Source organism: Lissotriton vulgaris, chromosome 3_1, assembly GCF_964263255.1.
Source record: "Lissotriton vulgaris chromosome 3_1, aLisVul1.2, whole genome shotgun sequence".
Lineage (NCBI taxonomy): Eukaryota > Metazoa > Chordata > Amphibia > Caudata > Salamandridae > Lissotriton > Lissotriton vulgaris.
The window spans coordinates 2079875240-2079903206 of NC_141689.1; the positions used below are offsets into that span (position 1 = coordinate 2079875240).

Genomic DNA, 27967 nt, shown 5'->3' on the forward strand with positions numbered 1-27967 from the left:
ATTATAATTCAGAACCAAGGGCCATATTATCAAGAACAGGAGATAAAATTATCGCTGCTTTATCGGCAGGAAATTGCCGCTAAAGCGGCGATAATGGGCTTGATAATAGGCCCTTGTGAATTCCCATAACAGCCCAGGTTCTGGTGTTAACCTGGGCTGCTATGGGAATTCACAAGAGCCTATTATCAAGCCCATTATCGCCGCTTTACTGGGAGTTTCCTGCCGATAAAGCGGCGATAATTTTATCACCTGTTCTTGATAATATGCCCCCAAAAGTGCTAAGCATAGACTCTATTACGCAACGACCTTCTTATGAGCCACACCATTTCTTCTCAGTATTTCCCCATGGATGTCCAATATGGCTGACAGCAGCTGCAGTCTGTGGAAGCAGGTCCTAGCTTTTCTCTGCAATGATGCACCAGTTTCCATGATCGTAGCAGGAACTCACTATCTTGAGTTCTGGTACACATTCTTGAAGCAGAAAAGAGAGTTCACCTTCCCGAAAGACATGGTAGTAGCGCATGAACGCGTTACTGTCCAACATGTTGTCCCCTTCCTCTCCAACTGCCACAGCTGCATCCAAAATGGAGTCGTTGGAGTCTGTGGTAGAAGTTCTTTTCAAAATTTTACTTCCAGTGGATGTATTTGCTTCCCTGTTGTGCGGGCAGGTATCTTCCACAGGCTCACAATGAAAGGAAACATTGTCACCGCTGCTTCGAATTATAGCACGGTGACTTCCGTTTAAACTTCGTATGCCTTCGGCGGCCAGGACCCACTGTGTCTTTTTGTGAGCCGTATTTTCCGTAAACACCTCATCATCGTCTAAACTTTGTTCTTTAAACAAGGAGCCATGACGCCCCAAATCCAAGCTGCAATGCCTGCCAGGTTGGGTGGACACAGTGTTGCTTGCCCACTCTCCTATGTTTTTCAAAGGTTTCATCTTGTCAATTTGTCTCCTCAAGGCAGATTCGTCGAGGGATCGGGAGAAGAACCACGACCGAAAAGACCTACCCAACACACTGTAAAATTTATTTTCCTCATCTGAAATTTTCAGGCAGCAGCTCTCAGATGGCCCATAGTTGTTAGTGCTCTGAGAACGGTTGGTTTGAACTTCCGGGTCGACGTCGTGCATGTTGATAGGTTCTGAATTAATGGCTGGCTGCAAGAATGCATCTTGTGCTCTAGTATTCTGCCCACCTTTGCCCTTAGCTCCTGGCTGACTGCTTTCAGACGAATGCCTGGAGAACAAGGCTCTGTTCCACGGCACAAACACATCTTGTTTTTCAAAACGTCTATTTTTTTGTTCCATTGCCCAAACATACAGCATTATCTGCCCGCCAGGCTTCAGAACTCTTGACATTTCTCTTATTGCTTGTATTCTTCTCTGCTTGGTAGAAAAATGATGAATCACTGTAAAAAGAAGCAAGAAAAAAAATCAGTGTTAACATTCCTGGAACCTTCAGATCACATCTGTCTATATCATTTTTTCCCATTCTCATTGTTTACCTGCCAGTAAATTACGAAGATGGCAGCAAAGTCGTGCTGCAAACTATTACAGAGCATGACCCCTATTAGACTTACAGAGGCTTGTAGGGGTGGTGCACTTGTATTATTATGAAATGACCTAAGAATTAAAGAACAAAAGGGAACCTTGATAATAAGATACGTTCTACTTGCTGGTAGGGGTGGTGCACTTGCATTATTATGAAATAACCTAAGAATTAAAGAACAAATTAAAAGTGATGGAACCTTGGAAATAGAATACTTTGTACTTGTATTCTGAAGTGTGCATCATACGCAAGAGATGGAGAGGTAACAAATGAACGTGGGATGGGAGTTGCTGAAGCCAAGAAAGGGAGACACAGGGGGCATATTAGCAAGACTGGGCGATAAAATTATCGCCGCTTTATTGGCAGGAAACTGCCGATAAAGTGGCGATAATGGGCTTGATAATATGCTCTATGGAATTCCAATTGAAGCTCATGTTAGATGTGAAGGACATCTAACATGAGCTTCGATTGGAATTCCATAGAGCATATTATCAAGCCCATTATCGCCACTTTATCTGCAGTTTCCTGCCAATAAAGCGGCGATAATTTTATCACCCAGGCCTGATAATATGCCCCACAGTTTGGCTACGTAACTAAGCTTTAGCATCAATTCTTTTCTTATAAAGCAAAAGTTACTTCAAGAAAAACGCGATAAGAAGCACAACAATATTCACAGATAGACAGTACACATTTAAATAAACTGAGCACATACTTCACTTATGTGTACTAGAAATAAGGTACAGGCCAGAGTGCTTGTGCTTTGCTGTAAGTGTTATGCTGAGATTCACTATTTGACACAAATAAAATTTTTGTTGAATAGTTTCCCAAAGTTTCAAAAAGTTGTGCTATTTGCTGCTTTTTGTTACTTTTCATCAAGGGGTGTTCTGTGAGTGGAAATGGTCATTTCCATGCAGCCTCCCATGGGTTTTGACGCAAATCGCTACATACAAACATTTGTAAACAGGGATTTGCGTAAAACTCTTATGTCGCCTCAAGGCAGGCGTAATGAGGAGAAATATTTGTATCTCTCCCCGTTTTTCCTACTTTGTATGTGTGATATATACAAACATATAACGCAGGAATAGTGTTAAAGGATAATTTTTGTACTGGAAGATACAATATGCTGATGTGAACAAGACTTTCCTGGGGTCACCACTGACCTTGAGTGGTGAGGATTTTGATGTGGGCCCTGCAGTCTGCGAGGGATGCTTCTGCGTGGTCACCTGCTGCCGAGTGTTAGACCTGGCATCCTTAGGGTAGTCTTCTCCCATACTTTTTGCTTTTTACCTCCACGTTTTACTGTATTTTTTGTTGGCCTTACGTCTCTGAGTACTTTACCACTGCTAATCAGTATTAAGTGCATGTGCTTGTCCCATAAATGTGTGTGTAGTTACCTGATTAATATATTTACATTACGTCTAAGTCCCTTGTAAAGTGGTATACCAAACCCAGGACCTGTAAGTTAAATTCTACTAGTAGGCTGCAGCACTGACTGTGCCACCCACATACGTAGCCTTACAAACCTGTCTCAGACCAGTCACTGCCTAGGTGTGCAGTTTACTGACACTTTGACTTGGCATTTAAAACTACTTGCCAAGTCTTAAACTCCGCTTTTATTACATATGGCACCCCTAAGGTAGGCCCTATGTAGCACTAGGAGCAGAGTGCTATGCAATTAAAAGGTAGGACATGTACTGTTGCAGTTTTCATGTCCTGGTTGTGAAAACAGCCTATTTAGTTTTTCACAACTGTGAGGCTTACCCCTCTAAAAGGTTAGCACCGGAAATTCCCTTATATATTTTTAAGTGGTAGTCCCTGTTCAGAGAGGATTAGCTTTTTCATGTTTGATATTTTTGGATTGGTAATGATAAATCCTCTTTGCTGGTGAATTTGTATTTGACCCTACTGTTTTAGAAATGACACTTTTATAAAGTGTACATTTCACTTAACTTACTGCTCTGTGTGCCTGACGGCCTGTCTCCAAAACGTGTCTGGGCTAGGTGACAGCTACATTTGGGCATTTCCTGCCACAATACAGAACACTCAACTGCATCTACATTCACCAGCATTCTGATAGGTCTTCCTGTGCAGGGAGGGATGGGAGGGGCTCACCCTCCACTTGAATAGGTAGTCTCCTGCCCACACACAAAGTACTGATAACCCACCTTCCCCAGATTGTAAGGGATACTTGTGCACTTCAGGGGGCTCATTTGAAGCCATCCCCTACATCAAAGTCACTTTTGGGTATAAGTGCTGGGGCTCTGACCCCTTCAAACCAGACACTCTTTGGACCTGTAACAAAACAGTGCTGGATCTACATCTGCTTCCTGTTCATTGTCAATGTCATTCGAGCCATTCTGTGATAACCAGTGCGTCGCCCTGCAAGAGATAAGGCTCCTGTCCTGTGAATGCCAGCACTCTGCACCAGAGAAGACCTCTGTTTTGTGACAATCAGTGCTTTAATCCCGATTAGATAAAGTGCCTAGTGCTTGTTTCACTGGAGGCCCTGCATTTAATTTGCCAAACTACAGCAGAGTCCAGATGAACGCTACAGCATCTTCTCTGACCCCTGCCTTCCTACTGCCAAGCGTTGCCATGTCAGTGACGAGCCCCACCCCCCTCTCAGACAGAGGAAAGCTGCTGCTGTTGCTTACTACCATCAGTGCTGAACAAAGAAAGGCTTGGCGTGGCAGTTGCTGCTGAACCCTAATGCCAAGGCATTGTGCCTCCCGAGACCCATTGGGTCTCTATTGCCAAGCTAAGCGTTATCCAGCGGGCCAAGTTTACATAAAGCATACCGGTCTCGAGGTACTGACCGTAGAATTATCTTGTTTTGGGTGCTTCAAAATTCAGCGCATCTATTTATTGATCTTCAACTGGAATCTTTACAACTGCACTCAATTTACCGTAAATAATTTCATAGAAGTGAATGTGCTCAGTTCTGCATTTCCCTGTGTACGATGTGCATAACACGCAAATTATTTAATGAAATATTTATTGTATTTGGTATTTTGTTATCCTGTGTGGAGTATTTTTGTGGTGTATTCATTGTGTTACTTGATGTGTGTTGCAATTGTCTTGCTGATTTGTGCCAAGCTACTAGAGTGTGAGCACTGGTTATCTCAGCTGAATATCTAGCTTACTCTGACTAGAGTGGTGGGTTCTGGCTGAGCTGGGTGCATACATTAGCGAACCAGAAACCCCATTTCTAACCCTGAGATTCTAGAAATGACCTGCCAGGAACAAGTTCTTCTGGTTTCACCCTTGCATTTTGTGTTGGGCACTGGGCTCTTCCACCACTAGATCTTCCCATTCCCCAGTTACTTGTGACCATTGTTTGGGAACACATTCCTGCAGCAGGTGCATTTGCAACCATGCTTTAAAGACTAATGGACACTGCCGTCTTGCCTACCATTTTAATTATCAACCTCACTATCATAGGATGCGACATCTGGTTAAAAGGAAGTGACCTTTGAAAATCCAACACTCGTTCTTGACTGGGGTCAGTATTGCCCATTACGGAAATAATAGTTGTTCAGAAAATCGTTTGGGTATGACTGGAACAAAGGTGTAAGTTTTTTATATTGATGAAAATCCCAAATGATGGAAAAGAAGGACTATCTGTTTTGTGTTGGTTTATGAACATGGGATTGACTCACCCTTTTACCAGCTAGACATCTGAATAAGGCCCACTGGTGTCTGTCGTATTTTGACAGGAAAGCTACTGAGTTAGTAAATCACTAGTGCATTATAGTTCTGACAGTAACTTGGTTCCCAGAAGTGTCTATTTTTTTACTTTCTTAATCAGGAGGCACGGTGTCTCCAGAACTTTTCTTTCTATGTGTGTTGTTTGCCAGTAAATTTGTGAGTACTGCAGATGAACATAGATCCGGGGTGCAGGCTTGAATTTCTTCTTAACCTGTAGCTTAACTATCCATATTTATACAGGGCGCTTGAGATTTATGACTGAACACTAGCTTGGACTTAAACATGGGCATGTATTGATTTGATCTCTCAGTTTCAGAGAGTGTCTCGATTGATGAAGAAGTCATCCTCCTCCTCTTCCCTTGAGAGGTAGAGTGTGGTGCTGTGCAGTCTTCAGTATGATTGTGTGGTATGCTGGACAAGAGGGAACTGGGTCAGCAGAAACATCGCAGTTTGAATCAGAAAGTGAGTGCAGGGCTGGAGATGGTGATAAGGCAGTAGGGTGTCAGTGATTGCCGCCTTTATCTTTTTAGTAAATGAGACAGCTTAGACTTCCTCTGAAATAGCTCCCTCAGAAGTTAAGTTCATGCTTTATCTTTGCTGGCTATGTGTGTTGTGGAGACAGACAAGAATATGGCCTGTGACAGAATCAATGTGGAGGGTGCCTTGTCCAATGTCCTGTTGTGGTGTCTGATGGAAATTAGTGCCTTCTGCACTATGCATAGAAACTGTATCTGTCCTCAGTGTCAAGAGCCTTTTTCGACTTTGAGGCTTACTTTGGTGCTGATGAAGAGTCAGAGGTTTTTTGGCATTGTGGTTCCTCCAGAGTCAAAGCTTGTTTTCGCTGGCAAGCAGTGTTGGGCTCTACATTTGATCCAACTGCATGGGTCAAGCTATTTTGAGAAGGGGTACATCCATCAAGGCATGGCCATGTTCTGAAGTCAATTCCTTTGGATGGAGTTGAAATTGTTTTGAGGCTGATTCTCAGGGATGTAGTGTTCAGGGACAGTGTTCTTTCAAGGCTGGTGGTGTTCTATGGGATCCTTGATGTTGAGGTATAATCATAATACTTGGTGCAAGCTTTACTGGGTCCCTGAAAAATGTTGGTCTTGTACATTTGAATCCGCCAGTGAGCGATTTAAAGGATTGTAATACTTTTGGGCCTCAGGACTGCTGGATGTGCTCCCACACTGTCGTCAGACTCACATCCAGGCGCGGTGCGTCCATTGGGGCTGGGGGGCGTAGCCCCCCCGGCCTGCAGCTCCCTCGGCGTTTCTGAACTTAAGTAACCTGACTCAGTTTACTTAAGTTCAAAGATGTCGAGGGAGAACTGACAATCATGTCAGTCAGCATGACGTCGGACCGCCCACCCCCTTCAGAGACTGAAGGAGGTGGGCGGGCTGGCATCATGTTGACTGACATGATTGTCAGACATCACCAGGGGCAGGCAGCATGAGTGGGGACGGAGGGCGAATGTTTAGCCCGTGCCCAGTCATGCGCACTTGTGTTTGGACTGGTTTGCGCATGCCCATTAGGAGCCCCTCGGACTCCTAATGGGTGTGTGGTGGGCGAATAGTAGCCGTGCCCTAAGGCAAGTCTAAATTTTTATGAAAAAATACTCTAACAAATTAAGTTGTTGGAAATAAAAAACAGTAAAAAACTGTATCTACCTTGCCTCGGATGAATGATTGATCACTTACAGTGACAGTATTAATTAATGAAATAAATGTATAAATTATTCCTTTGAGGACAAACGTTTATTTGTCACTAAGGCAATCCTGGCACTCCTGGCAGCGCCAGGATTGTCTTAGAGGGGCGTCCAGTCCACTCCACTGCCGTTGTGAAGGTGCCAAGGGAAGCAGAGGCGGCGCGGACCCGCGGACAGGTAGGTTTTCAGTGTTATATTTAATTCCCTGTCTTGCCCCCCCCACCCCCCCGAGCCGCGACACACCGCCTCTCTCCCCCCATGAGCCGCGACTGGACTTGTGCAGATTATGTCAGTGAAAGCACACAACTCTTCCTGCTGGATCCACCGCAAAGAACAGAGATTGATACTAGATTGAAAAGGAAAGATAAATGGTTTATTTGCAGGTAAATACTGATTCAAATAATTGATCAAACTTGAGTAGCACATTTTTATTAGAGCCATGTACCGAGATCTTGGGCAACACTGGTGTTCAGATGACACGAGTACACTGCAAAGGTATGTTGTAAGCCATGCTGATGGCCTATTTATTTATCATTCAGTGCGAATGTTTTGTATAAAATAACTTTGGATACACAAGACACACTACAAAAATAGACGTGTTATAACTTAAATGAAACTCAGCCTGCTAATTTGCAGGTTGGACTCAGAGCCATGCAGGAGGTGCTCAGCTTTCTCCCTGCCCCAAGTACTTAACAGCCCATATATACTTCCTGCTGTTTTCTATTACATAACGGTATGTTTGAAGGTGGTGGAAATGGTATGTGCACAGTACAGAGAGAGGCCGTTTTTTGGAAACTTAAAAAGCGGCGGTTAGTAGGCAGCTCAGTTGGTTGGTGCTCTTCAGGCGATTTCCCGTTGGGCTGAAAGTGTACGGCGCTTTATGAACTCTGTCCAAATGCGGGATGTTGACGAGTTAATCCCGATTACATTGAGGCTGGGTTTACAGACGGACGGGCACTTAATTTTTGCAGCAAAGAATCCTGCTTTAGAGAAGCCATGAGGAGAGCAGACGTCTGCTCTGCCCTAATGCTTTCTATTAATATCCCCTCAGAGGCCCAAAAAAAGAACGAGAGCAAAGCGTGGGCGAGGCCTCGCTTTGGCTACTAGAAGACAAGTTAAGGTATAAAGAGCAGGCCTGCCAAGTATCACGCATCGGAAGTGACACTAACGCATTTCAGTGTGGTGATCCGCATCACCGCACTAAAATGCAAAGTCATGCATAATTGACATAGTGCCTCCCAGGACTTCAAGCCCCATCCAAGCACTGCTAATCACGCAGCATTGGAATGGCAAACTGAAGCTGCAGTGGCAGCGCGCCCTAGAGCTGATCCTGGCAAGCGTTGGAGATTTTGCGACAATGTATCAACCATTCTATTCCGGTCACAGCGCAACGGCGCAGGACGTAACGTCCTGCTCCCGCCCGATTCGACGTGGCTGCAGTTCCTGGCTGCTCTTAATTCAGGAGTTCTGACCCACCAAACCAACCCCAAACCAATCCCAGGGACCGCGGCTGCCGCTGGAAACTCAGTCTGCTAATTTGCTGGTGGGACTCAGAGCCATGCAGGAGGTGCTCAGCTTTCTCCCTGCCCCAAGTACTTAACAGCCCATATATACTTCCTGCTGTTTTCTATTACCTCCACTTTTTATATGGTATTGAGCAAGCACGTTAAATGTTTTTGCAGTGCGGTATTTGTACCCCTTAAACAGAATAACGGTATGTTTGAAGGTGGTGGAAATGGTATGTGCACAGTACAGAGAGAGGCCGTTTTTTTGACACTTAAAAAGCGGCGGTTAGCAGGCAGCTCAGTTGGTTGGTGCTCTTCAGGCGATTTCCCGTTGGGCTGAAAGTGTACGGCGCTTTATGAACTCTGTCCAAATGCGGGATGTTGACGAGTTAATCCCGATTACATTGAGGCTGGGTTTACAGACGGACGGGCACTTAATTTTTGCAGCAAAGAATCCTGCTTTAGAGAAGTCATGAGGAGAGCAGACGTCTGCTCTGCCCTAATGCTTTCTATTAATATCCCCTCAGAGGCCCAAAAAAAGAACGAGAGCAAAGCGTGGGCGAGGCCTCGCTTTGGCTACTAGAAGACAAGTTAAGGTATAAAGAGCAGGCCTGCCAAGTATCACGCATTGGAAGTGACACTAACGCATTTCAGTGTGGTGATCCGCATCACCGCACTGAAATGCAAAGTCACGCATAATTGACATAGTGCCTCCCAGGACTTCAAGCCCCATCCAAGCACTGCTAATCACGCAGCATTGGAATGGCAAACTGAAGCTGCAGTGGCAGCGCGCCCTAGAGCTGATCCTGGCAAGCGTTGGAGATTTTGCGACAATGTATCAACCATTCTATTCCGGACACAGCGCAACGGCGCAGGGCGTAACGTCCTGCTCCCGCCCGATTCGACGTGGCCGCAGTTCCTGGCTGCTCTTAATTCAGGAGTTCTGACCCACCAAACCAACCCCAAACCAATCCCAGGGACCGCGGCTGCCGCTGGAACCCAGAGCACACCGTTAATGTGCATGCCTGGTTGCTTCAAGAACTGTTGTGACCATGACTGAGCTAACTGGCGCCGCAGCACCGAAATCATGGTGCTCTGGCTGACATCAGTACTCTGATCGCACATGCTGCTGGGCCGCCTGAGCTGTGGGGCTAAATTATCTGGCACCCGCCCCCCCGCCGGCTAATAATTATTTCTGACCCGGAGCCCCGGGCCCGCCGAGGGTCGAGAAATACAGGAATCTGAACCCACTTGCACCATTCAGCCAGATCAGCACCACGAGCAGTGGGGCAGTAGAGGCAGCGCTGGCGCCAGTCGCATTGAGGATGGGTGCAGCAAGCTGATGCTTTGGTTGCAGTATGTTTAATGGCACAGCAGGCGGTAATATTTCACACAACCTTTACCCAGCCCACTGGGTCGCGGCGCCACCAGCCGGGATCAGCTGCCCAGTGACACGATGAATAACGATCAGTGCCTGAGAAAGCAGGTAATGTTTTACTAAAAATCAACATTACATCTTTTTAAAAATACTTCTCTGTAACTGCCACATATAAAAGTTGCTGTTCCAGTCCTGACTATGTGCACTTTCATTTCTGGTTCTTTTCCGATGTTTATTTCCTCCCTCAGCCCGTGCACCAGCCTGGCCCCAAATAATTGTTGCAGTCGCCTGGCAACACTAAAACTCTCCTTCAATCCGTGCTCCAAGTCTGGGAGAGGCTGAACAGGTGATGTTTAGGGCAGGCATGCCTCTCTCAAACATGTCTATAGCAAGGGACTGCACATCTAATTAGAGCAATTTTTAACAGAATTTGAAACTCGCTAATTCAGGGAAAGATTCTCACAATACACAAAATACAAATATGCATTCCCCTGACCAGTTTTGCATTCAGAGGTCTTCAACAGCGTTACGACTTGGAAAAGACTGACTTCTACTGTACAGCAGCTGGGAGTGCATGATGGCAGCTGAACTAATGAGTGTAACACACCTAGAGACACTTCTCAAGGACAGCGGCAGCTACATTATTTTTTTAAATGTTTTCCTTACCTAGCTTGTGCCCTGTAGTGTTATGACTTTACCAGAGAAAAGGTAAGTAGTTATTAAATTAATGCTAATGCAGGGATTTATCACAGCGGAGATGTTCGATAACCCTGTTGAAAGCACTTGACTGTACCAATGCTACATTGCATATTTCCAAAATTACGATCAGTTTACAAGGGCACTAGCTTAGTGCTCTTCCATTTTTGTCATTTGTAGCAATTTTAAGATTTTCTTAGTTTCTTCTTGCTCAATTGGGTGTCATTTCTGAAATGTACATGTTTCCCTCAGCTTTACTGCCGGATTTTGCTCACGAGAAAATGTCACTCATAGTGGTTAAAATGTCACTCATAATTGCACTGAAATTAAAGAAATGTCACACATAGCTATCTGAAACCTTGGCAGCTATAAAAGAGCTACAATTATGTGCAGAAAATTGCACAATTTTAGTCACCCGGAGAAGCTGGGATTAGAAGGATTTGGCCTTCCAAAGTCAGCGTGTGAGGAAACAACAGACACTGTCTGCCGTTGTTACTGTTTTGGTGTGAAATAAGAAAACTCAAATGTGTTTTTGATTTTTGAGTCAGAAAGAATAAGTAATCTATAATTTTAAAAACGATTTTCAAAATGTTATAGCATGGAAATATATTTTGATCTAAAATTCCGGTAGGAGAAGTTACTTAAAAGAGGAACGTATTTGTTCAATAAAAGTATCCAGGATTGAGTATGTAATAAACATATCAAGAGCGAATAATTGGAGAACGATAAAGAATAATTGGAGTTGTAATAAAATAAAAGAATGAAAGACAAAGAAGAAAAGGGATATTGAGCCTGTGTGAGTCCAGGGTGAGTGATGTCTGTGTGAGTGCAGGTTGAGCAGTGTGCCTGTGTGAGTCCAGGGTGAGTGATGTCTGTGTGAGTGCAGGTTTAGCAGTGTGCCTGTGTGAGTCCAGGGTGAGTGTTGTCTGTGTGAGTGCAGGTTGAACAGTGTGCCTATGTGAGTCCAGGGTGAGTGATGTGGATGGGTGAATGCTGGCTTAGTGATCTGTCAGAGAAGGGTGAGTAATGAGTCTATGAGTGCAGGATGACTGTGCCTATGTCAATGCAGGGAGAGTGATGTATCTGTGCAACTGCATAGAGACTTGTCTGGCTACTCCCAGAGATGTGTTCGCCAAGCCATCTATTTTCTTTCTGCTTGAGAATGCAACATTTGCCCACTCTTTTTTTTAAATGTTCTCGGGGAGACCCACGGAACCCCCCATAAGTGGTTCGGGCTCGTTCGCTTGCCACAGTGCAGTATTTACACCGCACCACTTTCAAATGTCACCAGCCGCCCCTGCTCACATCCTTCACCCTCTTTGGTAACTGCATCAATTACAGACTCATTGAAGTCTTAATGTAGCATGCCTTCATGCGGCATTCATCTTCTATCTCTTCAGTGTCAAATAGTCTTTTTTGTTGTATGCCGAACAGACATGCCACTGTAGTCCCTCAGTTAAAAAAAGTGCTTTCCATAGCCTATTCCGTAATGACTTATTCTCATCTCAACTGTCTTCTTGCTCTTTAGCGAGATTTCTTCTCAGTAGGCGCTGATCTTCAGACCTATATTTTTTAAGGTGCAGTATTTCCTGCAGCACTTGAAACACATGCTATGTTATGTTATTTATTTGTTAAAGCGCAACAGCTGCCCCAGCAACAGAGCGTCCCGGCGCTAACCTAACAAGTACCTGAGGAGAAGGGGAAACCAACAGAGGAATTAGATGACAGAGAAGAGATGGGTTTTGAGTTCCTTTCGGAAAGCGATCAGATTGGTTTGGGTACGGATGTGTGGAGGTAGGGAGTTCCATAGTTTAGCCCCTAAGACTTTGAAGGAACGTCCACCCGTTCTACAGAGCTTAGTTCGGGGGACCATCACGAGGTGTTGTCCCAGTGAGCGCAGGGTGCGCTGGGGAGTGTAGGGCACCAGAAGCGGGTGTAGGAGTTCAGGACAATCAGAGTTGAGGATTTTAAATGCCATGGTAAGGGTTTTGAAGTGAATACGAGATTCAATTGGTAGCCAGTGTAAATTGCGGATGGTGGTTCTGGCAGAGCACCTACGTGGGAGACCAACCACTGCTCTGGCGGCCGAGTTTTGGATACGTTGCAGCCTTGCTAGTTCTGCTTTGTTTGCCCCCAAGAGTAAGACATTGGCATAGTCCAGCCGGGCAAGGATCATAGATTGAATGATGAGCTGGCGGGTTTTGGAGTCAAAAAATCCAAGTATGGGGTTGAGGCTCCTCATTAGACCCACACACATAGCTGCCACTTTCTTCGTGTGGGACTGAAAGTTAAGTGAGGGGTCGAGCCAGACACCTAAGTTTTTGACAACATTTTTTGGCACGGGGGTGGGGCCAAGCACAGAGGGCCAAGCACATCATAATAAAATGGTGGAAAATACATTTAGGTGAAATATGTGCACTGGTGCATTGTGGCTTTGATGAGAGGCATCAGTGGTCTGAAAGAGCTTCTTTGAAGAACATCCCAAGCCAACATTAGATGGCACAAGTGAGAACAGCATGTCATCTACAGGGCTACAACAGTTGGGGAACATGAAATGTGTGCAATAATGCAACTGAATGGACCAAAGGTACAATTTCCAAACTATGAACAAGAGACTGAGCAGAGGTTGCAACTTAGCAGATGTAGTTTCAAATAATTTTAAAGTAATTATGCAATTCTTGAAGACAAGTTTTATTTGAGCTTGCTCAGGAGAGTGGAGGAGTTTTCCACTGGGTAGAAGAGAGGGTGACAGTTCCCTAGACAATCATTGAGAGCTCTCTCAAAAGAAGAATATACAAGACATCTAGTAAAGCAAGAACAGGGCACTAAAAACAGTCCATGGGGAAAAACGTGGAACAAATTATGAACTTGGCATTGCTGGGAAATTAAACAGAAAAGTTGTGAATGACTTGTGACAGGGTGGGGCTAAGAGGAGATATAGTAGAGGACCGGTCCCTCCATGCACTATTTTGGCAAACAGCCACTCTGCTTTGCTTACTGCAACCTCATCTCCATACCCCTTTGGCCCACCATATTTCACCAACCTAGCGCAGTATTGTAGCTATGCCCAAGGATTACTCCTGTACGGTTCTCTGCAGTGACTTTATGGATAGAGAAAACACATCTACTCAGAATACGTTGAGGTGCTGGACTAGTGAGTTTGCTTCATTATGCCTGCATGCCAAATTAAAACATGTATTGTTTTGGATAATGCAAACTGACTTCAAAGAAGCATGGACAGATAGTAAGTGCCGACCCTCTCCCCACTGCATCACATTATGCTGAGAACCTGGGAAGACTGGAAGACACAGATGTTCAAAGCTAGTCAGGCTCAAGAAGTCAGACACACTCTGGTGCCTTAGAACTGATCCTCAAGTGTGCACTCTCTCTATTCTCTTTGCCTTGTGTGCTGTCACCATCACCACTCATTCCTAACTGTGGGCAACAAGCTCCATGTAGTCCATAGTATGGCTCACCATGTCACCCAACAAATCACAGGCTTATTTTTAATGTTTATATTTATGGCTTATCATGCTGTGGGTTTGTGGCATCCTCAGAGATACCGACATGCTGCATACCTCCGGAGGGGCTGTGACAATCCATACATGCAGAGAGCCCAAGTTACACTGTGACAACAACTTCCAGGTCACTCCTACCTCCTCCTGACCAACTTTCACATTGGCTCCTGCCTAAATTGTCATTTGCAAGTGAATTAGGTGGGGTGCTACCGATGGACCAAGAATTCGCACGTGAAGCGACTTGTTTGAATTATTCATGAACCTCGAAATAAAAATATTTAACTAATCAACCTGTTTTGTCTTATTAATCTGCCCCTTGTTCAACATTTTGGGTGTCCGACAGTCGCTTGCTTATGTGTCTATTAATATTAATACGCTTGCAACCTGAAATGGCTGCTGCTGCGCGGGAATTTAGACTGTGCATGCGTCGGTCATACCCATGTGACGTGACGTATTCAATGTCTTGGTGGGAAGCTAGTTGCACTTGCGCAATAGAACTAAAATGGCTGCTCTGTGTTCTCACATGCTTGCAGTTTGCTTGCGGTTTTCGCTAAGCTGTTCGTTCTGCTTAATCCTAATGCTATAGATTATTATAAAGTAATAAGAGTAGTATAGAGATTCATGGTATACAGTGTAATCATTTATTACTGGGTTTCTAAATTGTTTTCTCTTGCTTTTCATGTATTGTATTTTTTGGGCCTGGGAGGGGCTTACTACTCCATTTTGGAAGTCCTTACTGCGCAAGTCACGTTGCGAAGGGAAAAGAACTCTGCAGCAGTGGAACCCATCCAGCTGGCAGCCACAGCCAAGATGCTCCTGGGAACCTGACCTGCGACCTAGCGAGAAGAAGCTGAACTGTACTAGGATTCGATACATTTGTATTCACTGTTATATTCACCATTGTTAACCGAAGGCATATGTCATGAGAACCTGGAATTCAATGGGCGTTAACGGAATTTACATAAATATCTGAGAAAGTCTGAAAAATTAGGTGGTGTGATGACCTGTCCTCTTCCTTTGTCCAATCAAAATTGGGGATCCTTACACTTGCAACATTGGGGGGTGGAACACTGACCCGAAAAACAGTATAACTAGCATAGGTCTAGCTAGAGAATTTGTCCGACTTGTTTGAATAGCTGACCTGTCACTGACCCAACGCACTCAATAGGTGACTAAAACAGAGAGTTGCGAAGCACTCTGTTGGGAGGTTCGAGGAACCCAATCGGGGTTTTGGGAAGTGAAAGTGCTGGCGAAGCACTTTGCGGACAAAAGGTTCGAGACCCAATCGGGGTTTTGGCAGATTCCTTGCAGAGAGGGAGTAGTGCAGGCTTTGCAACCAAAGCTGCAGGTGTTGGTCTTAACCTTTGGTGAACCGGTCCTGATCCGAATTCTGGGGTATCCTGTCCTGATTTTCCATGAGCTGCACCTGCTCGCCTACTGGCTCCTAAGTCCTTGGGGTTTCTTCCTGTCTTTTCCAACTGACCCGTGGCCATGGTTGGTCTTCACTCTATCCTATGTAAATATAAAGTCTGTGTGGGTGTTCATAAACAAATTTTCATTTCGTTTTCTAAATTCCTGAAAATTTGCAAAGCTTTATTGCATATGTTCCTTTTCTTTCCCCGTCCCTTTTGAATGAGATTTCCATGTATTATTGTTTATTAGTATGTTCCCATTTCCCCCCACCTATAGTCAATGGTAAATCGTTTTCCTATTTAGTATATGTTCCTTTTCTCACCCTCCCTTTTAGGAGATAAGCTGTATTTAATAGTATGTTCCAAATCTTACCTTCCCTATAGTATTGAGTTAAATTAAAATCTCGAATTGAAATAAGTTCTTCTTTAAACTGTCATTTGAAATTGCGAAAATCTTTGCGTGTAGCATGTACCTTTTTTCCTTTACCCTCCTTTAATGAAATTGCGAAAGACTGTGATCTAAAATTAGCATGTTCCTTGTTTTACCTTCCCTTTATTTCAAGTTCCTAAATGATTAGCATACTCTATCTTTTGCATAGCTATACGCTGTTTATGATTTTGATTATAGATAGTCTCGTTTGTTTTAACCTTATGCTCATGACATATGATGATGAAGATGATTAGATAAAAGTTTGAACCTACCCAGAGTCTGTGGTTATTTCATATTTTACAAATGTTATGAATGTTCTTGAGTACCTAACTTCAAAACTCAACTCCCTGATCCAATGTGTTTAAAGTTCCTAAGTATCTACATGTCTAGGTTGTGTAGTTTGAATTTATGGGCCCAGGTGAGTATTAGTAAAATTTCCTAGCTGGGTGACCTGCGCGCTCTATCACTACTAGGTGATTGATGGAGTATGGGCAGCTGAGCATTTATGAAGGTCATCTATGCATTTGAGCTGAATGTGATTTACAGGACATAAGATGTATTTTAGATGTAGAGTCCGCTGTTGCATCAGATTGGGAGATCTAACATATTTGGTGAGAAAGTACACTTTGCTGCAAGACTGTCAGATGGGTAGAGTGACACGATAGTGGTGCAGGTGATGATGGGTTATGGGCACAAAACAGCCAATTGCAGATTGTCACGTGCTGCACATACAGTCATATCTGAATGTTGTATCCATTGGGGTTTTACAGTATGGGACTGAAGTTTTGCACAGAAGAAGTATTAAGCCAACTGTGTCAGCATGTAAAGTGTTATATGGTTCAAATGTACTAGGAGCCCTGTATCCTCTCCATATGATTTTTTCAAGCTGTAAACATTGTTAACATCTTAGACCTGACTCCAGGTAAGGTGTCACACATGACCCCATATCCCTGGGGGCCTTGCACTCATTTCCCATTTCTTAGCAAATTATGTTTTGCTTCCTGGGCCTTGTAGATTTCTTAAACAACTCATTATGTTTGACCTAAATGTCTCAGCATCCAAAGTGCTATTGGCTAAATCCAGGAATTACAGAATAGATCCCACATGACATGGAGGAGTTGACAGCTTTGCCAACAATGATAGGGGTCCATGCATCCTATACTTTTCTGTATATTCTGTTCGGGCACCACAAAATGGCCAAATGAGGATATTTGCCCACTGACAAAAACAGAACAAGATGGATGTAAATCCCATAGAAGCAAGACAGGGACTCTGGCCCTCGGTTTTATATCAGACCATAGCAATACCATTCAAGAGATACCTTTCTTTTCATCTGGCATTTGTGGAGTACACACTGCTGGCCCAACTGATGGGACCAGAGGATGGGCAATAACAGCTCCACAAAATGTGGGTCTTTTTTAACGTGGGTGGAGGATGGAAATAACAGAACTGTGCTGAATGATTTCAGCATCCTAGGGCACAAGCTTCACATAACACTTTCTTCTCTGGGGCATCTGGTATGGTGCAGTGTTCCTTTTTTGAATGCCGGTAGAGGGCAGCAAAAGTAGGCACACACCTACGTGGGTTTAATTTGAAAATCCTGCATCTGTTATCAAAAGGGATTTTTTTGTCACACATTTTTGCAAAGATAGAGCATCACTACAAAAAAAGTGGTGGTTGTTATCAATCCACAGAAATCTAGAGGACCCTCCAGAGCAAACTTCATGGGTATCCAACAATATCAACTGTTGCAGGAAATATTCTATCAAAGCAACACTGACCACACTGCATTTCTATCACTAACTACAATATACTTTAGAAAAGAATGTTAGGGACATAGTAGTTATTCCTATATCTGCTGCATCTGCATTAGTAGCTTATAATGTGGAATTTACATTTGAGATGCTCAGCAATAACTACATCAGAGAAGAGAAATTCCTAATTTCTTACCCCACCGGCCTCAAGAATTACCACCACATCGCCCTGCTATCTTTCCCAGCCAAAGTTCTAGAGAAAGCCATCAAACGCCAGCTCACGGAACACGTGAAATGGAACAACCTATTTGACACCTCTCAATCCGCCTTTTGCGCCAACCACAGCACCGAAGCCCCCGCCCTTGTTGCTGCAACCGACAACATCAGAGCCCTCCTCGACCAAGGAGACAGCAAGGCTGATACTGCTTGACCTCTTAGTGGCAGTCAATTCAGTATCCCACCACACTCTCATCAGCCTCCACCACATTGACATCCAGCGAGACACCCATAAATGGATCTCCTCCTTCCTCACAGGATGCACACAAAGAATATGCTCCACGACCTTAACCTCCAAGCCCAAGAGCATCATCTGCAGTATCCACCAAGGTTCCTCACTCAACCCCACCTTGATCAACTCCTACATGATCCTGCTGTCCGACATTGTGTGCACCCACAGACTCAAAATCATATCCTATGCAGACAACAACCAACACCAGAACCAACTTTCGGACCGTCATAACTAACTGGATGAGGTCCAACTGCCTGATACTGAACACGGGCAAGACGGCAGAGCTCATCTTTGGGAGGAACACCTCACCGTGGGGTGACACCTGGTGGCCCACAAGCCTGGACCCACACAGACCCCAACAGACAACATCCGCAACCTCTGCATCATGCTGGACAGCAAACCCACTATGAAGCACCAGGTCAACGCAGTATCCATCTCCTGCTTCTACACCCACCACATTCTTTGAAAGATCTTCATATGGATCCTGATCAACACCAGGAAAACATTCATGCAAGCCCTAGTCACCAGCCGACTGGACTACGCAAATGCACTCTATGCTGGAACCCTCCAACTCCTCATCCGACTCCATACCATACAGAACACAGCAGCCAGGCTCATCCTCAACCTTCACAAATGGACCAGCTCATCCCCAACCTCAGAAACATCCACTGACTCATTGTTCAGAAGAGATATCAGTTCAAGATGCTAACAGATGCCTTCAAAGCCCTCCACAGCCAGGGACCTGCCTACATTAACCCCCAACTGACCTTCCACCAACCTGCCAGACAACTGCACTGTTCCTCGCCCACAGCCGCACATTCGCCAAAGCCACAGCAGAGGTTGTTTCTTTTCCTAGCTCTCCCCAAGTCCTGGAGTTACTTCCACCTCCGAACCTCAGCTTTATTTGCAGACTTCAGAAAGGGACTCAAGACCTGGCTCTTCAACTAAATATCAGCTAGACCAAAGCGCCTGAATACCCCTAGGGGTGTTTAGCCATGTTATATAAATACTGTTTGATTTAATTTGATAATGCTGAACCTGTTTATCACCATTTCGTTTGCAACTAGCCTCTAATTTTTATTAAGTTGTCTTTCTTGTAGGTTTTTCAAGTCATTTTTCTCGAGAACACTTTTTTATTCATTCACTCAATCATCAGACTATATGGATACATTTGATAAGGCTTGATGGTGCAGCATATTTTAAAGCAGTTTCCTTAAACTTTTTTTTTTTAATTGCATTGGTTGTTACACCAAAGTTGCCTTTGACGATGCCATATTACCTCTTCTTAAATCTATAATACTGCCTTATCACCAAATGGTTCAAAGTCCCCATCACATTTTCCAATAGTCAAGAAGGTCTCCTCTTTTTTAATACTTTGCTATAGTGGGATTTACTCCGTCCTCTTGAGCACTGACATGTTTTCAAATATAAGGCACTATAGCAAAACGTGCCCTGCATTAAGCATTTAATATATGCATTCATTTGTTCAATCGTTTTTCTTTTCTCCTTTTATTTAAATATTTCTTTCTTTGTTACGTTAATCCTTTCTTTAGTTCCTTATTAGCATCTTTCTTTTTTCTTTCTCATGCTCCTTTTTATTGGCACTGAATATATCGTCCATTCATTCAGCACTGTCTAACCTCCATGAGACATTTATTATGCTCTTTTACCCAATACAATACAAACTATAATAATAGGCATGAGTAGGTTAACCAATTTCCAGTTCCAGTAGTAACACATTAAAAGTAGGCCCCTTTTTATCTTACCTCCAATTGAGATAATAGTGTCAAAGCACTGATTCCTGAAGGGAAGATTAAGGTTGTCACATACCATCACTTCAAGTTCATTATTTCTTGCAATGTCTACCAAAGGCGCACAGTAATCACAGCCTACAGTATACACGACATTGTTCACATCAAGATACTTCCCAGTTCCACAACCTATAAAATAATGAAAAAATAAGCAATTTTAGAACATTCATTTCATTCTCGTGGTGTCATTCCGTAGTATCAATCTTCAGTATAGACAATATCCCATTAACTTTCATGAGATTATCTATAAAATCAAAATACATTAAAACATTATTGATACAATATGAATCAAATGTACAAACACAGTACACAACAAATATTTGTGGAGTGACAGAACTTGAATATAATCAAAAGTAACTTTTTTTAACTGAGGTTTCTGGCCTGTGGGGAAGATCCACTCTTCTCTATAACCAGGTGCAGGTACTATCACTTTTCTGCAATCAACATAAGAATTATGTATTGACATGGTAGACCATTTGGTAGAGCCATACCCTTTAACCCAGTTTTATTTCATCAGTTAGAGGTGTATGATCAGTTTGGGATTTGGAGCCATTTTAGTATCCCCATGTAATTACTGCATCTTTTTGGTAGAACCGCCAAAACCCCCTATTCCCATCTTTGAGTCCTACAGTCTAAATGCTCGGCAAGAAGTGACAGTTGTTTTACCATTTTCCATTTACTTTTATACCATCAGGTATCAGAGCTCCCTGGAATTACCCACCACAGCTGTACTATAGCTACCAGTCAGCTCTAAATGAATCCTGTGTGTACCTTTAAAACCTCTTGTTTGGGTTTAGAACCTTCTGGGGTACCTGCTGAATGTTTCCCTGTGTGGTATATCTTATCTACCCAAGATACATTTTGAAATAGGGGAGTAACTAGTTCAGTTTATAAAAGCTCTGAAAAATCTAGATGGTAGTGGAGGACAAATCGATTCAAGTGCTGAGACATTAAACAGTTGAATTTACTTACCCTCAGACAAAAAAGTAAATTATGCAGTCACTGAAGAAACTAGACCTTTATGGTATTTGAGTAAACAGCAAATGTCTACTTGGGCTATTGTAGCATGCATTACATTTTAATGTATTTCATTGCACATTACTCAAGAGAGCGAAATTTATATTTTCAGGTTGTTAGACCCAAGAGCCTTAGGGTAGTCTTTACCCCAACTTTTCCCCAACCTCCTCCAGTTTTCTGACCAAGTTTCTGCTGGCTTAAGGACTGTGTGCACTTTCCACTGCTAGCCAGTGCTAAAGTGCTTGTGCCCACTCCCCTAAAAATGTCAACATTGGTTCCTCCTCAAATGGCATATTTAATTTACTTATAAGTCCTTAGTAAAGTGTTACACCTTGTATCCAGGGCCTTTAAATTAAATGCTACTAGTGGGCTTGCTGCACTAATGTTGCCACCCACTGAAGTAGCCTTTTAACCATGCCTCAGGCTTGCCACTGCAGGGCCTGTGCGTGCAGTTTTTTTTGTCGACCTGGCAAAAAAATAAACATTTTGCTAGGCTCAAACATTCAATTTTTATACATATAGGTCAGCCCTAAGGTAGGCTATGGACAACCAAGAGGTCAGGGTGCAATGTATTTAAAAAGCAGGACATGTATATTTAAGTTTTACATGTCCTGGTAGTGAAAAACTCCTAAAGTAGTTGTTTTTCACTAGAGCAAAGCCTATCTCTCCCAATGGATAACATTGGAATTACCTTAGTATATTTTATAAGTGTAATTTCCAATCGCAAAGAGATAAGACCCCCAAGTCTGGTGTCTCTGGAATCCTAATTTAAAATCCTAACTTAAGGTGAAGTCGTATTTTAAATTACAATTCGGGAAATGCCACTTTTAGAAAGTTGGTGTTTTCTTACTTTAGCTATTTGATACCTGCTGCCTGTCTTTGATCAGTCTGGGGTGAGTGACAACTCGGCTTTTGTAGTCACCCTAAACAGTCACACGCCACAGGAGCTTAGATGTGACTTGATGGGCCATCCAGGAAGGATTGGAGGGAGGAGATGGACCTAGCCTCATGTACACCTGAATAGGCTGTGTCCTGTCACCACACAAAGGACTGCATATCCCTCCGTAGTGCACCTGGAGCCAGGGCAGGTAGAGAGGACCTCTGTGCACTTCAGTCTCCCCCACTTAAAAGGCACAACTGGGTATAAGTACTGGGTAAGTGTCTCTAACACCACCACTTCAGTACACTTCTGGATCTGGGAAGACTCTGTAAGGAGGAAAGACTGTTGTGCTACTGAAGGACTGCCACTCTGCTGAACTACTGTTTTGCTGGACTCCTGCCTTGCTGTGCTGCCCACCTGCCTGCTATTCCCCTGCCTGGGTCAGAAGGACTGGGCCTACATCACTTGAACTCAGAGTGACTCTAAGAGAAAGCTAGCTGGCCTCCTGATCTGAGTTCGCAGGGACACAAAAGACTTCCAACGTACCTGCTTCTGTAGCTGGACATCTGTGAGTCTGCTCTGCTAAGTGGTGCCATGCCAGTCCTGGACCCTTGGAAGTGAGGCCTAAGATGTTTGCATCAGCAAAAACCACTCATCCTCTGTTGAACCGGCGCATTGGCGCCGTTGTGTGGATCAGAACTGGCGCAACGCCCTTGTTGCGTGGATCGGAACTGGTGCCTTGCACCTGTTGTGGAGGTTGGAACCAGTGCATCGCTCCTGTTGCCTGACCAGAAGCAGTAGATCACTTCTGCTGCATGGATCAGCCCCAACACATCGCATTCAGAACCACAAGGTTTCCACATCTCCATCGACGGATCCTTGACAATGCATCTCTGCATCGCAGCTCTTTGCTCATCTGAACTGATGCATCATTGCTGCTGTGTGGATTAGGACCCGGGCATCGCCACGACTGCATGGATCGACACTGACGCATTGCTTCGGCCCGCATCTTCGACATCGACACAGCCAGGATCAAAGTACTTTTGCTCAGCAGGCTTCCCTGTATCAGTCCTGCACTCCATTGCGGTTGGCCTGAACGTTTGATTTTGTCCTGGTCCAACACATCTAGATATCCCAGGTAACACTTATTGCTTCTAAGTGCTATTTCACTGCTTATTCTTCAAAAATGTATAACTTCAGTACACTTACTTTTGTTGTTTTGTTTTATTTTATTTATCAAATTAAGTACTATTTTTCTAACCTGTTGTGAAATCTTTTTGTGTGGTGCTTTCACTGTTTGACTGTTTGAAATGTTGCTTAAATACTTTACACATTGCCCCTAAGTTAAGCCTGACTGTTCTGTGCCAAGCTACCAGAGGGTGAGCACAGGTTAATTTAGGGTTTGCCTGATCTTACTCTGACTAGGATTGAGGTTGCTGTTTGACTAGGGCTTATACCCCACTTGCGGTGTTGATATACTGGCATAATCACAACTCAAGGGGGCAGACTAGGAAGACCTTGACCCGCTAGATGGCTATGCGGGGTGGCAGAACAACGTGGGGTCGAGTATCGGCTGCCCATGGTAACAGCGGCACACACACAGGATCCGGCCAACCTCAGGACATTAATGGGGCATTTGTAGCATCTGTGGAGGCAAAGCTGCGTGGAGGAACCGGTAAGGCAAAGCGCGACCCCTGTATACAGAAACAAACTGTGGCCAGATCAGGAGGATATGTAGAGGGGGGCCTGTCCAGACTGTTGCCTCAATGTTTGCCTGCCTGTCGGTGACTGGGACCACCCTGGAAAAGGCTGAATCTTTAGATGAAGGTGGAAAAGAGACTAACAGAGAAGACCCAGAGGGAGAAGGAGGATGTACGGGGGGAAGAAGAGACCAGGAGCTCTTTGACAGGCTCCACTGGTATTCAAGCAAGAACTCCCTCCCCCATGCCAACCACATCTATGAACTTGTCGAGAAAGAGATAACTCAGCCAACACCAAAAGCAGATGGGGGTCTTCACGGAGGAGGCTGGCTTCAGAGAGGAGTCTGCGAGGGAGAAAGCAGAAGCAACATCCCTTGGCAGAGGGACATGAAGAGCCCTATGTGCACAAGCCGGCAACTGCTCTCCAGAAAGTCATGGTGGGGAAAAATTCTAATCACTGACCGAAGAGTCCGAGGCATCAGAACAAGAGGACGAGTAACCAAGCGGGGAATCCCTCACAGAAGACAGCTCTAGCTCCTGAACCAAATCAACACGAAGGAAAATAGGATCAAGGAACAAAAATAAAAACAGGAAAGGGAGCCTTAAAAAAAGCACCCGGACACAACTTAAATGGAATTACTCTGATACACAGATATGGTCCCAAAGTGAGAAAGGGGATGAGCCAGCTGGAACCGACGAACCATCGTTGTTGACCATCCTACCATCAATCAGACAAATGCAGGAAGAAAACAGAAACTAAGGGCCCAGAGCTAGGATTGCCCCAAAAATGGTCCAAACCGGAATTCACAAACTAAACAAAACCTGTGGGAAAATTGCGGATCACTTGACCTCGGTCAAGATGCGGACAGAGGCCTTTGAAGCAGATGTAGAGTCAATAAAGGCACAAGGCACAGAGCAAGGAGCGGCTTTGATGGATGCCATGAACAAACTGGAAGACTATGAAAACAACCAGAGGAGAAACAACCTGTGCTTCTCAGGAATACCGAAATGATCCCAGAAACTATGGGCCCGATGTAGGTGGCCATTTTGCTAGAGGAGGGTGGGGGGAGAGGTGCGGGGGAAAAGTGGGGTGGTTCACACGAAGGTGGATCAAGGAAGGTGGTATGGTAGATAAAGACACCAAAATGGGTAGCAGCTAGGATTTTTACATCTATAATAAAAAAATAAGAAAAAAAGAAAAAAATCCAGGGCAAACAAATGAAACTAAGAGAATGGGGGGCTAGGTATAGCTACATTGAATATCTGTGGGATAAACAATGTTAAAAAGAGGCAAGTAGTGGCGCAAGGACTGCAATTATTGCAGGCTGACATTGTCTGCTTACAAGTGACACACCTTGATGGGACACACAAAGATGTATTGAAATACCTTGGGTACACAGTGATGGGGGCCACGACACAGGGAACTCACACAAGGGGGGTCGCAATACTATCTAGGAAGAAAGGAGGGTCGCAATACTATCTAGGAAGAAATCAATCCAATTTGTTAAAGTACGCTCGTATGGGTTAGGCCGATGGGTCATTGTAAATGGGAGGACTCAAGACCTTCCGAACTTCACTCTTTGCTCGATTTGAAGTTGCATTGTGGATGATCTATCCTACTGGATTAGTTAACCAACATATCGGCACATTGGCCCCTTCCAATTATTGTGTGTGGAGACCTTAATATAAACCTTGATGCCAAATGGGGACAGGATCTAAGATATAAAGGGTGAAAGCCAAGGGTTTATCAAGCACTATGCAATCTATGTTAGATACATGGTTTGGTGGATGTATGGTCCGTAAAATGACCAGACGAGCACAGGTTTACTTTCTACTCAGCCCCTCACCAGAAGCACATTAGGCTGGACTACTTGTTTGTCTCCTCTTCACTGCTGTAAATCTGTCAGCACCCCAGAGTGCTATCTGATCATAGCCCTCTGGTATTACAGCTAGAGCAGGGAGGATCAACTGAGAAAGCGTCAGCATGGACCTTCGAGAGGGCCTTCTTATTAGATGAAGAATACATCAACAATTTAAAGGAATGGATCACGGATTTCCTTTGAAGAAATATGGGGACAGCACCACTGGGAGTAGTCTGGGACTTCTTTAAAACAGGAGTGAGGGGTGAAACAATACTATATTCAAGCAGGGAAAGAAAATAGGAAACAAATCTGTGGAATATTAGCCTTTTGAAAGTAGCCCAGGCTGAGGATAAGTTAGTTGATGCCCGAAGACTAAAACAGGGGATGGAAAATCACAGGAAGTTGTGGCCCTAGCAAAGGCGGAAATCCAAGGGGAACTAGCAATGAAAGATATAGATAAAGCACTAGTACACCGGGACGAGGTGCAAGAACGGGGGAGAAGGTGGGTCACTTGTTAGCTGTCAAAACAAGGTTAGTGGGGAGATGCAGCGAAATTCTGTATATAAATGATCCTGTGTTGGGACAACGGAGGTATACGAGGGACAGCATGGTTTTATACACGGTAAGGAAACTATAGAACATATTCAAAGGGTTATTACCCTTTTCAATGTAAAACAAGTGTCAGGGGACCCGATCGCAGCCATTTTTTTAGATGCCGAAAAGGCATTTGATCAGGTCTCTTGGCCTTTTTTATGGGCAACAATGCAAAAGAAAGGGCTTGGGAATAAGTTTTTAAGAGCAGTACAAGCCTTGTACACTGATCCAGAAGAAAGTGTACTTACAAACAGCGAAATGACTGTACATAGATCCCTTTTATAAACATCTTGCAGTAGCACATAACATCCCCCTGCTAGTGAGAGGTAATCATGTGAGTAAACTTCTGGCCTATGCGTATGATATAGCCATAGTAACACCACAACCTGAACAAGCTATGGGGGTAATAGAAGAGGAGGCAAGAAAATATGGCTTACTTTCAGGCCACGCCCTGAACTGGGAGAAAACCCAAATAGTTGTCAATGAATTCACTATTGTTAATGATAGCCGGGTCGTAAAGAAGACAAATTATCTGGGTGTTAAGATCAATTCAGATCTGGACCAGGTGGATAAGGAAAACTTGGACAGCTGCACAGAGGAAACCAGGAAAGTGCTTTAAAAACTAGACCACCTACATCTAACTCTCATCGGTAGAACCAATATAATTAAAATTATTTATTTCTCTAAATTGTTATATTACTCTGGAGCAATACCATTGGTTTTCACACATTTTTGGTTTAAAAGATTTGAAAATATTTTTGCACGATTCATTTTGTCTTACTCAGGGCCTAGAAGAGCTTTTAAACTGATATGGCTACCCAGGGAGCATGGAGGCTTGGCCCTCCCTAACTTGAAGCTGTATTGGTGGGCAACCTCACTTACACACATCACCACACTCTTGAACATCGACAATGCAAGCTAAATTTCCCACTATTTGGGAACTTGTGATTGGCCACGACACATGGGGAAACCTTTGGCATCAATTAAGCTATGGGTAGTACAAAAGAGTCCGGTTCAAGACACTACTAACTGCTTTTAAAATTTGGGGAGCAATACGGCGACTAAATGGATAAGGGAGGTTGAATTCCCACACCCCACTATGGCAGAACAGAAATCTACCAGACATTTTTAATGACATACCCTTTAAATCCTGGTTTGAAGCCGGGATCAAACAGATAGGCTGTTTTTATTCCCATGAGGGAATCAGATCACATATGGAATTGACCTCAACATATGGCCTCACATATAGGGATTTCTTCAAATACCTGCAGATTAGGGATTTTCTACAAAAAATGGGGAAAAGGTAGACAAGTCAGGGAGAAGGGATCTGGTAGATAGAATCGCCCCAGCCCACCCGCCCCCACCCCAGAATTGGAACCATTTATAAGATACTGAATGAGGGCTCCAAAGATGATATGGAATTATGCTCCAATAAATGGCAAGAAAGATTGGAGATCTCTGGGATCACCTTTCAAAAGATATTTCTAAGCACCCAGGCAATTTTAATACCGGCCAATCTGCAACTTCAATTTTACAATACGTTTTGGGCTGTACTATACTTCAAAGAGAATAGCGAAATGGAGTGATGGAAAAGGAGCCTATTGTCCATGCTGCTCTCTCCATAAGGCGGACATAATTCATATGATTGCAACATGTATCAAATTGGAACCCCAGATCAGTGATATAACGGGATTTTTGAAAGAGAAACTACACCTGCAGGTTGAGTTGGATGCGCCGGCAATCTTGCTGGGAATATCGGTCTTAATGGAAAGAAAAGGAGGGGCGATGTTAATTATTGCAATGGCCGTGTACAGGTTGTGCATTGCCTCAGCCTGGCTAGATCCGACTCCCCCATCAATGCAGCAATGGGTGGCACGGCTGTTAGCTATATTTAATCTAGAAAAGGCTATTTACAGGCGCAGGGGGGGCAAAGTAAAAA

General features: G+C 44.0%; 1 protein-coding gene across 2 annotated transcripts in view; it reads right to left on the reverse strand.

Annotated features, from left to right (window-relative positions):
* Positions 1-256: 256 nt before the first annotated feature.
* TRMT9B (tRNA methyltransferase 9B (putative)) overlaps positions 257-27967 on the reverse strand; it is a 178162-nt gene continuing 150451 nt past the window's right edge. For both annotated transcript variants that reach the window (XM_086963344.1, XM_086963345.1), the window contains exons 3-4: positions 19931-20104; positions 257-1410 (exon numbers count right to left, since the gene is read on the reverse strand). In XM_086963344.1, coding sequence (XP_086819470.1) covers positions 395-1410; positions 19931-20104 — 1190 coding nt within the window. In that variant the 3' untranslated portion in view covers positions 257-394. The remainder of the gene's footprint in view (positions 1411-19930; positions 20105-27967) is intronic.